This window comes from Penicillium roqueforti, assembly GCF_015533775.1.
Source record: "Penicillium roqueforti strain LCP96 04111 chromosome Unknown scaffold_12, whole genome shotgun sequence".
In the NCBI taxonomy this organism is placed as follows: domain Eukaryota; kingdom Fungi; phylum Ascomycota; class Eurotiomycetes; order Eurotiales; family Aspergillaceae; genus Penicillium; species Penicillium roqueforti.
The window spans coordinates 627,613-643,025 of NW_024067576.1; the positions used below are offsets into that span (position 1 = coordinate 627,613).

General features: G+C 48.1%; 9 protein-coding genes across 9 annotated transcripts; 5 read left to right on the forward strand and 4 right to left on the reverse strand.

The window, feature by feature from the left end:
- Positions 1-271: 271 nt before the first annotated feature.
- LCP9604111_5380 (uncharacterized protein) lies at positions 272-1,195 on the forward strand (the record flags this gene model as incomplete). The annotated part of the gene is made up of 2 exons (XM_039073184.1): positions 272-724; positions 794-1,195. The coding sequence occupies 2 exons, from the start codon at positions 272-274 to the stop codon at positions 1,193-1,195; spliced, it is 855 nt and encodes a 284-aa protein (XP_038928842.1).
- A 227-nt stretch (positions 1,196-1,422) lies between these two features.
- LCP9604111_5381 (bromodomain-containing protein) lies at positions 1,423-2,721 on the reverse strand (the record flags this gene model as incomplete). The annotated part of the gene is made up of 2 exons (XM_039073185.1): positions 1,423-2,475; positions 2,536-2,721. The coding sequence occupies 2 exons, from the start codon at positions 2,719-2,721 to the stop codon at positions 1,423-1,425; spliced, it is 1,239 nt and encodes a 412-aa protein (XP_038928843.1).
- A 444-nt stretch (positions 2,722-3,165) lies between these two features.
- LCP9604111_5382 (putative mitochondrial carrier protein (Pet8)) lies at positions 3,166-4,125 on the forward strand (the record flags this gene model as incomplete). The annotated part of the gene is made up of 1 exon (XM_039073186.1): positions 3,166-4,125. The coding sequence occupies one exon, from the start codon at positions 3,166-3,168 to the stop codon at positions 4,123-4,125; it is 960 nt and encodes a 319-aa protein (XP_038928844.1).
- Positions 4,126-4,976: 851 nt separating this feature from the next.
- LCP9604111_5383 (CCR4-Not complex 3'-5'-exoribonuclease subunit Ccr4) lies at positions 4,977-7,282 on the reverse strand (the record flags this gene model as incomplete). The annotated part of the gene is made up of 2 exons (XM_039073187.1): positions 4,977-6,166; positions 6,220-7,282. The coding sequence occupies 2 exons, from the start codon at positions 7,280-7,282 to the stop codon at positions 4,977-4,979; spliced, it is 2,253 nt and encodes a 750-aa protein (XP_038928845.1).
- Positions 7,283-10,011: 2,729 nt separating this feature from the next.
- Positions 10,012-11,190, forward strand: LCP9604111_5384 (class I SAM-dependent methyltransferase; the record flags this gene model as incomplete). The annotated part of the gene is made up of 1 exon (XM_039073188.1): positions 10,012-11,190. One exon carries the CDS (start codon positions 10,012-10,014, stop codon positions 11,188-11,190), a length of 1,179 nt encoding a protein of 392 aa, XP_038928846.1.
- Positions 11,191-11,678: 488 nt separating this feature from the next.
- Positions 11,679-12,048, reverse strand: LCP9604111_5385 (electron transfer flavoprotein regulatory factor 1; the record flags this gene model as incomplete). The annotated part of the gene is made up of 3 exons (XM_039073189.1): positions 11,679-11,695; positions 11,770-11,913; positions 12,003-12,048. The coding sequence occupies 3 exons, from the start codon at positions 12,046-12,048 to the stop codon at positions 11,679-11,681; spliced, it is 207 nt and encodes a 68-aa protein (XP_038928847.1).
- A 397-nt stretch (positions 12,049-12,445) lies between these two features.
- On the forward strand, positions 12,446-12,984 carry LCP9604111_5386 (uncharacterized protein; the record flags this gene model as incomplete). Its single annotated transcript, XM_039073190.1, has 3 exons — positions 12,446-12,778; positions 12,856-12,864; positions 12,943-12,984. The coding sequence occupies 3 exons, from the start codon at positions 12,446-12,448 to the stop codon at positions 12,982-12,984; spliced, it is 384 nt and encodes a 127-aa protein (XP_038928848.1).
- Positions 12,985-13,179: 195 nt separating this feature from the next.
- LCP9604111_5387 (thioesterase family protein) lies at positions 13,180-13,630 on the forward strand (the record flags this gene model as incomplete). Its single annotated transcript, XM_039073191.1, has 2 exons — positions 13,180-13,194; positions 13,271-13,630. 2 exons carry the CDS (start codon positions 13,180-13,182, stop codon positions 13,628-13,630), a joined length of 375 nt encoding a protein of 124 aa, XP_038928849.1.
- A 443-nt stretch (positions 13,631-14,073) lies between these two features.
- On the reverse strand, positions 14,074-14,852 carry LCP9604111_5388 (uncharacterized protein; the record flags this gene model as incomplete). Its single annotated transcript, XM_039073192.1, has 4 exons — positions 14,074-14,312; positions 14,371-14,611; positions 14,668-14,760; positions 14,811-14,852. 4 exons carry the CDS (start codon positions 14,850-14,852, stop codon positions 14,074-14,076), a joined length of 615 nt encoding a protein of 204 aa, XP_038928850.1.
- Positions 14,853-15,413: the final 561 nt, after the last annotated feature.

The window sequence follows — 15,413 nt, forward strand, 5'->3', positions numbered from 1 at the left end:
GGTAAGAAGAGCCTCCAGGAATCCACGGGTCTTCAGACCCACTTACCAAGATCTTATTGGTTCCTAGCTAAATATGTCTTGTCCAATCATGCTTCGCCAGTGACATACTTCTCTACTATATCATGTCAAAATGACCGTCAACTTCTTGTCTGTCCTATTTTGTTACCTTTTAATCTTTCAATCGATGCTATATTACCTGACAAGAAGAGGTCCCTCGATACTTAGGCCAGCAATCTCACAATCTCTGCTGCGCCCTAAATATTCAGAAAGGATGTTCTCCGCCGTTCCTCAAGCGGTTACCAACCACCAACCCAATGTCTCATATCGGTCTCTAGCATTATCCCCGAGTGAAGATAGCCCAGATATTCGTCAGAAATACCGACCATTTATCCTTGATGACGAGCCAACTGAGGACTGGGTCAACAACTTAGACTTGGCCACCGCAGCAGACATGGCAGAACATAACCTACAAGTCACAAACGAGAGGCTGAGAGTTCTGGTACTCTATGGAAGTCTTCGTAAACGGTCATATTCTCGACTAGTGGCATTCGAAGCTTCCCGTATACTCTTCCGGCTCGGCTGTGACGTACGCGTCTTTGACCCCGAGGGTCTTCCCATGAAGAACGAGATTGATATCGCCCATCCCAAAGTACAGGAGCTCAGAGAACTCAGCGTATGGAGCGATGGACATGTCTGGGTTTCTCCTGAACAGCACGGTAATCTAGTGAGTTATCTCTCGCCATAGTCTCAACATTTCCGCATTATTTACTTACAGGTTTTCCTGCAACTTTAGACTGCGGTGTTCAAAAATCAGATCGATTGGATCCCTTTGACTACTGGGAGTGTCCGTCCTACCCAGGGCCGAACACTGGCTATTGCTCAGGTGTGCGGTGGATCTCAATCGTTCAATGCGGTCAACTCTTTGCGTATCCTGGGTCGGTGGATGCGCATGTTTGCCATTCCGAATCAGTCTTCGATCCCTAAGGCGTATACACATTTCCCAGATGAAGGTCAACCGGGGGATCAGCGACTCATGCCTAGTGGCAACAGAGATCGTCTGGTGGATTGCATGGAGGAATTTGTCAAATATACTATTCTGATGCGGCCTCACATCGGTCTTTTTGGTGACCGTTTTAGTGAACGGGAGGAAAGGAAGGGAAAGGAAGCGAGGATAAATGTAACTACGGCTATTTGAAAGAAATTGAATAATAGTGTGTCAGGGAGGCAATTTATTATGGTATAATTGCTCAACATACTTTGTTATCATAGCTGGCAACTCGATGGCTAAGGTAAACTATGAGCACATTCGTTATTTGATTGGCAAATTGGATTCGAATTCTAGAAGATACTAGAGATACCTGACCAATATCAAGATTAGACCTTTATTCAGATGTCATTTGATGAGACAGTCCGAGCCTAGCATCAATCATCCAGCAAACCATTCCACTCCGGAATCTCCTCGATCAATTTCCACATAAAATTCTCCAGCTTATTGGCACATTTGGTGTATACCGTTGTGGTACCATTGAACTGCCGACAGTTACTGAAAATCAATCTGCAATCCTCGACGAGCTTTTCCGGGGTGGAATAAAAACCTTGCTCCAATCTTCCTTCTATGGTCGACAGATCCATGGGTGATACGATAACATCGTAATAATCAGGGACTTCATCTTTGTCGACTGGTTTGACAAAGGGCCAGGCATGCTCGTGGTTTTGGATTTGATTCAGAAAACGTCGAAGTTCGTTGAAATGAGGTCCATGGCATGGCTTCCGCTCTAGCTCGTCCATAGCTGGGGTCCAGCCAGTCTCTCGGATAGCAGGGATAGAAAGCGGATCGAGTGGAGTGATAACGCCGTTAGCCCATTGCTGAGGTGGTTTATGGATAACATGGTTCTTGCTGAAGGTACGGATTTTGGCCAGAACAGACTCCTTCTGCTTAAGAAGCATACGGCCAGCTTCGAGATACCGTATCCGGGGAATCATGGAGCATTGCATAAGTGTGCCTCCGTCGTAATCCTTGATACACCCCATCCAGATAGATCTATCGAGCGTGATATCTTTAGTGAAACCTTGCTTTCGAAAATATCCGATAGCGTGGTTGTCAGCGTAAGTTAGGAAATTCATCACTGGGGAAGTAGCTTTGACGTAATCTTTGAAATGCGCCATGAGATGCGCTCCGTATCCTTTCACCTGATGGTCAGATTCGATCGCGAAGAAAACAATTTCGGCAAACTTGCGTTCTCGGAATTCTCGGTATGATATTCCGCCAATGACCTCTAGGGGCATTTTGACAAGTGCGATAGACAAATGAGAACGATCGTAAACAAGACGAGCGATGTATTCCTTAGGCATATTAGGAAGTTGCTTTTGGAACAGGCATTTCAAACCCGTGAGGATGATCGTACTCTCACGGGAGCCATCATTGTTGACGACTCGGAACTCGATCTCGCCATTTCGTTCTTCTAAAACAGCCGGCTTAAAAAAGATATCCGTTAGAACATTCTATGCAGCCTAACATTTGTAGTTTTAGCATACCTTGTCTGGGAAAGGAACCCTTCCGATCGGGGCTGGAGGTTGAACATCCGGTGTTGTCGAACTATCGCGAGAGTCTTCGATTCTTTCAGCCTCAGGGGTAAGACTCGGTGCTTCAGAAGATGTCCGCTTCGCCAGGAGAGCTTCCCTGCTGTCCGCTGAAGATGACAGTGACTCTGTGTCGATCATCTTTGTTGAATACCGGCGATCATGCGAGATGTAAAAGCAAACTAATGCAGGTGAGCGGGTGTGAATGAGCGCTCTGAAGTCGCTACAAATGTCAGGTTGACAAGAGTCCGGACCTCTTGGTAAGTGGTTGGCTTGATAATTGTTCCATTGTAGCAACCATCGCGCGTTCTTATGGTTACGATCTTTTGGCCTAGTTACTTTTGCAACCACTTGGGTGCCGCAGCCTAAGTTCACGGATTGTGCACTGCCTGCGAACAAATAAATACAACGATATGTATCAATAATAGGTGCTAAACTCCTTAGAATGTCAAATGCTGTATGATACTAGACCCATACAAATTGAGAAAACTCAAAACAGGAGGTCGGGGTCCGCGGACCCCGACAAAGTATACAAAGAGCCACAATTATTCCTTCCAGTAGCATTGCGATAATATCCAAACCAAAATGTCCACATTCAATGGCTTAGAAATAACAACAGCAAGTCGACCCATCCCACCCTACCAGGCCTCAATAGTCGCCGCACTAGCGAGCGAAGGAGCCATCCACCCAATAGACACAGTAATAACACGCATGCAATCCCCGATGTACAGCAGCGTCTACAAGCACCTAAACGGCACACTGAGCCGCGCACTCTTCAGCGGGCTATACCAAGGCTTCGGGCCAACCTTCTTCGCAGGAACACTCTCATCAGCTGCTTTCTTCACCGCATACGAAGCCTCAAAGACGGCATTTAGCAATGCACAGGCCGCCGGATATATGCTCGGCGTCCCGCGGCCGCTGATCCACGTTGCTAGTAGTGCTGTTGCCGAACTGCTTGCATGCGCTATCCAGAACCCGGCTGAGGTGTTGAAGCAGAATGCTCAGGTTTTTCAGCGGCCAGTCAATGCAGACAGGGGCCCGTCTCCGACGATGGAGATGTTGCGAAGGTTTCGGAAATATCCGGCTGGGTTGTGGGCCGGGTATAGTACGTTAGTGGCGAGTCAATTGCCGGGGATGTGTGTTACGTTCTGTTTGTATGAGATGTTCAAGGAGGATTTGCTTGAGCGGTGGAAGACGGGGAAAGATGATATTAGACAGCAGCTTGAAGCGACTGTTTTGGGTGCTGGTGCTGCTGGAGGTTGCGCGTCTTGGTTGTTTGTTCCTATCAATGTGGTTAAGACGAGGATGAGGCTTGCGGTTGGTGATCAGATAGATAGCACTCGGTCAGGTCTCAAGGGAAACCCTGGCTTGCCATCCCGTATCGGGGCATTTGCTATTGCTCGAGATGTGCTGCGGAAGGAGGGTGTAGCTGGGTTATTTCGGGGGTCTGCTTTGACCTGCGTGGCAGCGATTGTGGGGAGTGGACTTTATATTGGGTGTTATGAGGGGACGAAGATATACTTGTGCAATTATGAAGGCTCATAGTTGGCATGGTTGGAGATTATTCCAAGTCAAATGTATCTTAATAAATGTATAATAGAATAGAATTACTCTCCTCCTTCCGTGTTGTCACCTAATAGAAATATGTAATGCGGTATCAGCAACCATAAGCGTATAGTGTCGCGATATATAAGCATGTAAGGGCATTTCAATCTACATGTATCAGCACTCTACTGGCCGGTCTACATAGAACACCAAAGGTTGAAATGAACAAAGCCATGCTCTATTCTTGATTGAACCTCGCATAGGACGAACGGTACAACACATACATAACAGACAAAACTCCCTTCGCCTGGAAAAAGAAAACGAAAAGCAACCTCGTCACGGGCAAAAAGCAGATACCCTTCACCACCTGTTCCGCCCGAACACCAATCCCCGATCCTAAGCATCGTGAAGCCGTCTCAGATGAGGTTAGAGATTAGGTGAAATGAAACCGAGATAAATCAGGAAACTTAAACGGAAGAAGACACAGAAGACATAGAGAGTGAGGTTAAGAGATAGAGAGATGGGTTTGGGGGGGGAGAGAACGCCAGGGAGTAAATGGACGCCGTCTCACTACATCAACGACACGAGGCAAGACCATTGTTCCAGGAACAGATACTCCGCTAGCAAATCAAGAGGATACAGAGGAGGATAAGCGAGAGGAAACGGAAGAAGGACGTTCATAAGCAGGAGAGAGAAAACACAAGAAAGAAGAAAAGAGATACGTAAAGAAACACCATAAGACGGCTGACTAGAGAGCCACCACCCAAAAAGATTCCGAAATAACAAGCACGAAGGAAAGAAACCGGTTGGAAAAACACCCCATCTCCGAAGATTTCAAATGCTCCATATCGTTAGTGCCGTTGTGGCCCAAAGTCCGCCTCTACCACCTTGCCCTTCTTGCCCTTTACCGTAAACTCTGCAAGAAGCGCGACATGATCACTCGGGAAGTGGAAATTCGGGAACCCGGGCACGCGGCGCAGGTATTCCTTGTCCACTTCGCCGAGCAGCGCCGAGACATGCAGAGTGTTGGAAGAGTACCAAACATAATCGAGAATGGCTGTGAAGTCGGATGTATAATTGGTGAAGCTCAGTTCTCCCATGGAGGAGTAGGCTGACTTCAACTTGAAGGGATGTGTCATACCCACGCGGCTGAGGTTTCCGTAAAGTCGCTTCTCCAAGTCGGGATGGTCTTCGGGAAGTCGTCCAGTGGAGATCAAGTTATAAGCCGCAGACCCAGGTGAGGAGTTGAAATCACCGCACATGAGAACAGGGATTTGATCGCCACTGGTGTACTCCATCGATGGGGCAGGTTCCACCACAGGCGCGGTCTCTGAGCCACTTTCGGCCTCCGAGAAGCGGAATGCGGTCTTGTCCGTGCAGGCGGGCCATTTGGCGTAATTATCCGAAAGCTTGGTGATCTCCTCCATCAGAATCGCAGTCTGGATCAGCTTGACGTCCTTGAAGGCAGGATCCCAATACAGATGAGCGTTGACACTGATGAAGCGAGCACCAGTTTGCCGGTTTTCTAAGAAGATCACAACGGCGATGTGGTCCTTCTGCCAAAGTCGGTTGTAGATATCATCTTGGCCCTTGGCGTCGGGTCGACGGACGGCTGTCTGGCCAAAATTGATCAATTGCTTGTCCAAGAGGATGTACTTGCTTCCCTTGAAGAATGTAGCACATCCATCGACCATCCGGGCATCTTCCTCTTGCATGCCCATTGCACGACCACGTGGCCAGTATACACCTTTATAGTCATTGTAGGCAAGCTGTTCCCGGAAGAAATTGTTGTAACTTCCCTGATCAACCTCCTGAAGGCAGACAATATCTGAGTTGTGGGATCGTAATTCGTTGAGAATAAGCTCGCGGCGGTATTCCCAGGACAGGACACGTGAGGGCACATAGCCGTAGTGCGATTGGGTTGCGGAAGAGTCACACAGGGTGTTGTACGACAATACGGTGATCTTTTCGGTATTGCTGTTGGACGATGTTGAAGTATCATCAAGGATCACCCAGTCACGATCGGGAGGAGGTAGGTGGACTGTAATGATAAAGTTAGCAAAAAATTGAGCGGAGGAAGCAGGTAGAACATACCTGGCATCTCTTCTTTCAGGTACTTGATGAGAGCCTTGGTTCCATCCTTCATGATCTGAGATTTCAGAACATCGTTCAGGGGGTTACCCTCGATGCCCAAGGTTTCCAACCGGTAAAGGTACCCCATTTCGTAAGGGAGAGTGCGAATGTTATTATCGAAGAGAAGGAGTTTCTTGAGGTTTGAAAGCATGCCAAGTTCTGCTGGCAGCTCCGTCAATTCATTGCCCGACAAATCCAGATGGTTCAACTTCCGCAGTTGTCCAATAGCCGGGGGCAGCACCTTCAACTTGTTAGAGTTGAGGTACAGCTTCTCAATAAAGGCATAGTTGAACAACGAGGTAGTCAAAGCGCGCAATCCTTGACCACCGAAATCAAGCGCATTCCAACCCTGTCGGCTAGCTGGCTTCCCCGCAGATGCACCATTTCGCCCATCTGCGCCGTTTTCTGTGTCGGTGTTGCTGGACATGAGCTGGATTCCTTTCGTTTGTTGCGCAATGACGCGGGCATGGTAGTGGGGAGAAGTAGCTTGTCTCGATTCTGCCGCAAGCTGGAGCTGCTGCTGCCAATGCTCGTTCATTGATTCATCAAGGTCATCGTCCGCGGTCGGTACTCCGTTCTGCAAATGAGTCGAGGTGAAGTGAGAAGTTGTCGTCGTGGCCAGTGTGCCGCCGGGGAAATTGTGTTGATGGGTGAGGTTGTGGGTCGCTTGTGAGTGGTGGGCATGATGGTGCGGTTGCTGTGTATGATGAGAGTGGTGGGTTTGCGACTGGAATTTCGGGATCGGCATGCCAAACCGCTGGTGGGCTTGACCGCCATTCATCATAACATGCTGGCCTTGGTGGGTTTGGCCGTACATGTTGTTAAAAGGGCTGAGAGCAGCAGCCTGGTTGAGGGCAGGGGATCGAGAGGGGGAGGGGGTGTCGTTGTTGAATTTCAGTCGACCCGTCGGAGAATTGGTCCCGTTTCGAACAATGTGTCGCTGGTGAGGGTTCTGCTGTGCTTGTGCTTGGAAGTAGAACTGCCCGGCCCCAGGCTGCTGGAACCTGTAGGTACCATCTGCCATTTAACGTGGCAGACGAGACCGTGATTTGTTTCCCGGATGGAAAACCTGTTGGTTGGTGGGCGGCGCTAAGTTGAGTTGGGTCGAGAAGAGGAGAGGAGAGGATCGGAGGCGGTCTCTTCTCTTCTTCCACATAGAGGCCTAAGGCAAAGAAACACCTGTATCAAACCACAATTGGAGGTCGCCGGAGGCTTTGGCACTGAGAGTATCTTTATGTGTGCAATGGAGCGGTACCTAAGGGCGTAGATTGGGCGGAAGGGTCAAAAGAAGGCGTGATCGGAAAGGCAAAAAGAGATCGAGTTTGGTGATGAGTTGAATAAAGACCAGTGGGGCACGATTAACGTAGCAAAGAGGAGCAAACCAGACGATTGTCTCCAGGTCGATGAGGACGTCCTGAGATGACACTGGTGGTTTGCAACGAGGCGGGAGTCACGAGATCACGTGAATCGCCGCAAGGGCCAAAGTCTTCCCAGCTTTGATGAGGTTGAATTGCCAAGACAAACCGGTTCCCTCAACGGTTGGAAGTATCTTTGATGAGAGATTGGATGTTGATCACATATTCTTCATCTATCCTGCACTTTCGTATTACTTTGTGATCGATGGGACTGTTTATATAAAAGCAGCCACGTGGTCGCCTTGCCTGCCAAAACTACGGGCATACGCAGCTGTCTCTGGCGACCTAAGTCGAAGCTGCATGGATTTTGATTGTGCCTAGACATCTTGTTTGAAGCTAGCCAACACTACAGGGTGTACAATGAAAGGCATCGGGTCTAGGATGGAGATATATAACAAGTGGCCAGACCTGGACCAGAAGGTTGAAAGAATGAGCAACAGCCTGATCTATTCTAAGCCTCGCTAATAATATCCTAAACTTCTCAAATGGAGTCTGTCTTTGGTTTTGTTCTATAGGTCATAGGATCCTGTGTCAAAGTACAACAAGGTCAGTGAACCTCTTGGCGTGAACTGCTTGGGCGAGACACTATGTTGCAATAATAATGAATGGACTGATTATTCAATCCACATTCCCCAAATTCCACAATCGTATGATTAAGGAGTATACAACATAGGCCGCTTCTATTACTATGCTGTATATTGTATGGTGTTTACTCCATACTAGCAGTGATAATTGGCTAATGCCTTGGCACACCACCCTAACAACATAAGATATATGGGGTACGGAGTTGAAGGATCACTATCAAACGATGTCTAAATAGAGGGTTTTCTATAAATAATTCCAATCCTCAAATAATACTCCTTCTCACCTTGAGAGTCCTACGAGTAGTGAATATAGAGATATGTGTCATTGAGATGATCTATGTACGGCTGCTGCAAGGTATCACAGACCTAGTATAACTCGCATATTCACAAAAAAGGGGTATCTGCAGCTTAATGCAACCACATGCTCTAGAAATTACCCCGTACCTCCATCTTCTTACCGATCATATTCGCCTCGCCAACTCCGTCTATATTCCGTATATTTCCGGGTCTTCAAAAATGAAACTAGTCCTAAACCAAAGTACAAAAGTACGTGGCAGACGCTATTGTGTCGATCGAATTCTCGTATCATTCTGCAGGTACGTTAATACTACCCTGCGGAAGGGGCACGGATCACACTGCAGACCAAGACGATCGCGTGGAATAGTCCATGGACAAGTGCCTGGGACTTAGCGTAGGGCACGGGGTAAGCCGGTAGATTCCAGCGTTGTATCAGATAAAGCGACAGCTCAGTCTCAGAGTGTCGGGGCCCAGACTGCGGATCCAATAAATCACTTGGTGATGGATATGGCGGGTAGGGATCTCCGTGTGTATCCAGTTTTACCGTTTGAATTGGATACGGAGTACGGAGTACGGAGTACATACGAGTCTGCTAGTACTCTCCTGGCTACACTTTGCTTTTTCTTTTGGATGTATCTTATCAATCATAGAAAGCATTGGCCTATATTTAAGGACGTTATACTCCGGACCTCGTATATGGTTCTAGCCCCTGAAGACTATATAGATCAAAAAGCAAAAGCGACCTAATATGCAATAGTTATACAACATCCATCACTTCTATACTCCGTAGTCTCGACCCGTTAGGCCAGCATTCCCTTTTTGGCGAGGGAACCATGGGTTATGGCTTCAATGAGAGTCATGATGTCAAGACCGGTATAAAAATAGGGAGACACTCATTCGCACTCTTCACGTTCACTCAATGTCAAGGTAAAACACCCCAATACTGATATTTTACTACCGGAGTAAAGTACTGTTACTGTTACCGTGAAGACACGAACAGACTAAACTAGACTCGAGTGGATATCAACTTCCAGGGGTCAGGTCTGCTTTTTTCTTCCCTCCTTCCCCCCCATTTCTTCTTGGACTTCTCGAATACTCTTCGCTTCGAAGGATCTGCGTTGTACGCAAATCCAAAGGATTATCTGCAGGCTCAGTCCTTTTGTTCTGACGTTGAACAAGAATTTTCAGCTTTGCGACCGGCTGCGCTAAGAATAATTTCCGAAGCCGCTTTGGTCCCCTGTCACTTTTCCTGTTCGACTCTATTTTTTCGATTTTTCGTTTTATTTTATTTTATTTCCCTCGGAACTGTCTTCCACTCGAAAAAAAAGCATTAAAGGAAAAGAAAAGTATGCCTCGTTCATGAAATCAGTCTTGCGCCGAGAATGCGACCGAACCCACAACCCATCTTCAGAGTCATAGGGGACACCAATCGATACACTTGAAGTGATATGGACGTAATGGCGTTGGGGTTCTCAGCCGCAGCCGCAGCCGCCTCCGGTTCCGACCTACACTCCAACATGAGCTCGACACTGGCCGCTACGTCCTCCTCGTCCTTGAGTTCACTCACGGACTACTCAACATACCCTCTGATGCGCTATGGTGGCCGCACCTACTTGCGCGACCCGGAGAACGTCTACCCTCTGCCTTGCGACCTACCCGAGATCCACCGCCAAAGCTTGCGCACGCTGATGCTGCTGCGCGTCCTCGGCGGCCCATTTTGCAACCCCCACCTAGCCAGTCGGCCGCCCAAACGCGTCCTGGAGATCGCATGCGGGTCTGGGCTGTGGTCTGGTCTGTGCCACGACTACTTCGCCCGCAATGGCCATCCCGATGTGGCTTTTGCCGGAATAGATATTATCTCCATTGCGCCGGATATGCGCAAGCAGGGAATGAATTGGCAATTCAAACGGCATGATCTGCGTCGGCCCCGCTTGCCATTTCCGGACGACTATTTTGACTTTGTATTCATTAAAGATGCCGGCATGTGTCCGTACAGTCCCGCGCAATCAGCATCGGGCTTGAGCGAGCCCCTGCGCGTGTTAAAGTCCGGGGGCATCCTGGAGGTGTGGGATTCGGATTGGAGCTTCCGCTCGCTCCTGCCCAATCCAGCCCCGGCGCGGAAAACCACATCGAAGGAACAGGAGATCGCCGACGAAACAGCTACCTATACATTCTCCTCGGCCACGCCGTTTACACGAGCGCAGAACAAGTTCGTCGTTGATTATAACTCCTGGGTGGAAAAGTCGTTCGACCGTCTCAAGTTGACGGCGCTCCCGTGCGCAACCATCGGTCTATCCTTCAACTCCGAAGTGGACTTGCTGGAAAATATAGACAGTCGCCGCGTCGCAATCCCACTAGGTGACTTGCGCTGGGAGCGCGACGGCCAAGGCAAGGATTCCAAGAGCCGTCCACGCAAGGCCCTGACTCCAGAGCAGATGTCCATCCGGCGCACGGCTCTTCTCACCACAATCCAGATGATTGAAGGGCTGGAGCCGATATTGATGGAGTCTAGCGGAAAGGGCCGGGACGAATGGGACCGATGGTGGGCTGCAATGACAGCCGACCTCTTGCAGAAAGGCGGACTCGCCAGCGGCGAGTGCCTCGAAGTGAGCGCCTGGTGGGGTCAAAAGAAATGAACCCCTTGAGTCAATTTGGAGTTCCGGTGGGCAAAAAGTCAAGTAGTGACCGTTCTGCACTTTTTATTGGTGATACCCCAATTTTATTTCTATCTTTCTAGGTTTCTAACATGCACATGATCTGGACATTTTTAGAGAGGTGAGAGTCATGGAATTATCAGGCCTCACTTCCATATCGCTTTTTCAGCGTTCGGTACCGCTTCAAATAGTACCTGGGGTTTTGTTTATCTTGTTAGTTGCCATCAACGCAAATTCTTGTGATGGGGGTCAAAATAGTTCTTGCATGATGCCATGATAATGAGGAGTGAACCTATGCACAGTGTATCTAGCCAGACACTACCCATTATGGGTGCAATGTATAGAAGAATGACATGTACGAATGATTCCACTTCCAGTTGTAATGAAGCAATATAGGCAGTGAACGAGGAAGATCGGACGACAATGAGATATATAGGGTAGGGAAAAAGGGAGGGTTATAGGGAACAGTCTTACAGTGCTTCCACTTCTACATTGAACAATTAGCAAATATCCTGCAACCGAGTAAAGGATATGAATCCCAGGGACATAGAAAGCACCCACCTTTCTTCACAAACTCCGCCCTCGCTATTCCCTTTCGGATCTGCTCATCGTCGGTAATCTGAGTCTGACTTGCAAATGCACGGTGTAGACGATCCCGGAAATACTGATAGCCCAGAGGGTATTCCCGTCCCAAGAACAGAAGCTCTGTATCTCGGGTGATTAGCATGTAGCATGTAACAGATGACGGGCTTGCGACTGAAGGGAAAAGGAATCCAAGTTATACGGCTTCATACCTTTGTAGACGTTAATGACCTGTCGACGTAGCTCAAGATTTACCATTATCGTTCCATCCAAGAACTAGGATAGTTGAAGGATCAACTTGGGTGGTGGGGATGCGGTGCATTAAAGGTAGGCGGCTGAGAAGCTTCCAAACCTCGGGTGTATCGGTGACGTGCCTGGCGGCCTCCATGACATATACTACCATATTCCATGTTCTTGGGGCAATATGTATTTTATTTCTTGGGTTTACGTTTACGTACGAAACTATATAAACTCTGTAATTATACCATACATACTTATAGATTAATATCAATACAGCTTCGGTTCAAACGCCCTACTATATTCACGCGGGGTTCTAGCCGACCTCGGCCCCAAGCTTCTGTTTATCGGTTATCGGCGGACAGCGGTCTCGCCGAATCCAACACCGCAACTGTCTCTCTCAACAACCACGCGCAACATGCTCCCTCGATCAGCCTTCCGAGCGCAGCTATCTGTCTCAATTTCTCTGTGCTCGAATGGCGGGCGTCGTCTTTTCTCTGCGACTGCCTCGGCACACAGTCAAAACCTCCCCGACTCGGCCCCGATCAATCCACGATGGCTCACAATGACCAAGCGAAGGATCGGGAAGTGCCTGATGTTTGGGATGAAGCCAGCTCAGGTTGACGAGGGGGGCAAGATTTTACAGCAATTGGCTAAGGAATGGCGGGAATTGATCGCTGGGAGTGAGGGATTCCTCACGGATAAGAAGCGACGTAGTTTGTTTCGCCATAGTGTTGTCTGGGGAGAACAGGTATGAGTTGGGATATATTGCTATATATACGATGGGGATGAGAGTCATTAATGCTAAGTCTGACTGTTGTGGATTAGGATATTATGGTGAGAGCATTCGTGCCCCTAGTGCGCTTACAGCATGCGCTATCTTGGATTTCTGGACTAAAGCTAACTGGATGATAGGGTATGCTCCGCCTTTTTTTTAAAAAAAAAAATATTTACTAGTACTCCAATTCATGGATTATACCGTACTAATTAGTCCAAGGTCACGTCAACAACGTTACCTATGTTCGATACGCGGAGACCGCGCGAGTGAACTGGACGCGCAATATGGGTAATTATATCGATCCGGCAAACAAGAAAGCATGGATAAACATGCTTTGTAATACGGGAATCGGGCTCATTCTGAAGAGTATCAAGATGGATTACAAATTTGTACTGTATCCCTGAGACCCAAACCCCACACTACTGGAAAACAACTAAGTAGACCTATTTACTTACTATCACGCAGCCCATGGAATCCCCAGACAAAATCACCGTTTACCAAAAGCTGCTCCCAGACCCATCTGGACATCTTGCATCCCAATCGGCCTTCCGATTCGAGGTCATGATCATGTCTGAAGCCCACCAACGCCCCGCTGCTCGTTGCTTCGAGGATACCGTGGTCTATGACTACGGTAAGAATCGCAAGACCGAGAATATCCCGCCGTTTATGATGAAGCAGTTTGAGATTATGTGGGAGCAACAGGAGCAGGAGAAGAAGCACTGGAGACGGAAGATAGCTGAGATCGACAATCGGGTTCGGAATCTTGAGCTTGAGAGCTGGGATCGGGTTGATGCCGTGGAGGATAACGGGTCTGCGTCGCAGTGATCAAAGTGGGGGAAACGTTGAAGAGCGGATTATATGGGACTCCTTGATTGACACGTTGTAAATACGCATTCCTCAAGCATACCTGACTACTGATGAAATCTCGGACGAGGGAGATATGGTCATAATATTAATGGTAGCAGCGGCGATGAACCGACATCTCATTTAAGAAATGATTTGGGCAAAATTGGCTTAGAACTTGATCCAGGTGTAATTATACAGGATGAGAACCCACGGGTTTGAATGTCACATCATGTACATACATGCACATCTAACCCGTGATCAAAAACAGCCCTAATTCATGATTGAACTGCTCCCCAGGGCCACAACACTGAATCTACCCGTTATTTTATTCGCCCGCAGACATCAGCTGGGTGTTCGCCAAAGAACCATTACCATACGAATCAGAAACAGAGATCCACCTTTAACTCCACTAGTCAAACAACTCAAAGTTTCAACCTCTTTGCAATCTCAATCCCCTCGGCAATGGATCCCACTCGTGCATCAATCGCATACCCTTCACTCTCCAACTTTTGCAACTCAGCCGAAAGCTCCGACACCGGAAGCGTGAAACATTCAATGAACTCATTATCCTCGAGATCAGGCTTTGGATTCTGATTTTCCGGAAGAGACATGTCAACCTGAACGTAAACCATGTTGAAATTGGCATTGCAGAAGCCGGGATCTGGACAAGTATCTTAAGTCAGCTAATATCCAGTAAGACGAACAGCGGGCTTACCAACCGTTATACATAATGCCAGTGGTTTTATCAGAAACGCCGATATACCCTGTCTCTTCTTTCAGCTCTCGAACTGCAGCTTGCTCGATTGTCTCTCCGGCATCGATCAATCCCGCAGGGAGTTCTATAACGACCTGGTCGATTGGAGGCCGGTATTGCTTCTCCAGCAGGATCTCAGCGCCGTTCATATTATTCAGAAAAGCGACGATGTTGACTCCATCGACAGGGGAGTCTGTGGGCCTTGTCTACGATTTGATTAGGTCTTTACAGTTGCATTTACATATAGGTTAGAAAATCGTACCTGGCGTTCGGCAGACTCCCAGTCTCTCTTGACTCCATTGGGATCGATGTAGTTCGTTTTGACTAGTCTTTTCCATTTGGCTTCTTGGGAGGTCTAAGGCCGTAAGTAGCTGAGAATATAATAGTCGGGTTAGGAGCACATACCAAGGGCTCTCGTGAGAGAAATGTGGACTTAAGTTGCGTCATTTATGTAATTGCCCCTCGGCTTTTCGGAATGGGAATTGCACTGCGAGTAACTGTGACCTAAATACTGGGTTGTAAGAATGTCCCAATTGATTGCAATCGTCTAAAGCGGCCAGTGCCCGCGGGCGGGGATAACATGATGACTAATGCGGTGCTGGCCCCCCGGGGCCGGGGCCGGGCCTGTCCAGATTGACAGCCTTAGGAATGTCAACGCGTGTTTTTTTTTAAACGAGCTACCGTAGCATATCATTTATACTCATTCCGAATGGGATTTTCAATCATATTTGCCTCCAGAAATTCCCTTGGTAACATTGTGTTCTTAGGGATATTGCCTATGAGAGCACCGCTGTTCTACACATGACAGGGTCCGCATGAGTTCATCAATTATAAACAGCGTCAATCCTTGTGTCGCTGTCTGTATTTATTATACCGATCCCCGGCGTCACCGTTGCTTTGGAATGTGAAAGGATTCACCCTGGACTTACTACAGCGCCGATGTTTACCCCATTACTTAGCAAAGATTATCTTGGGAGGATGAATACGACAGTTGACTATCGTGCTCGG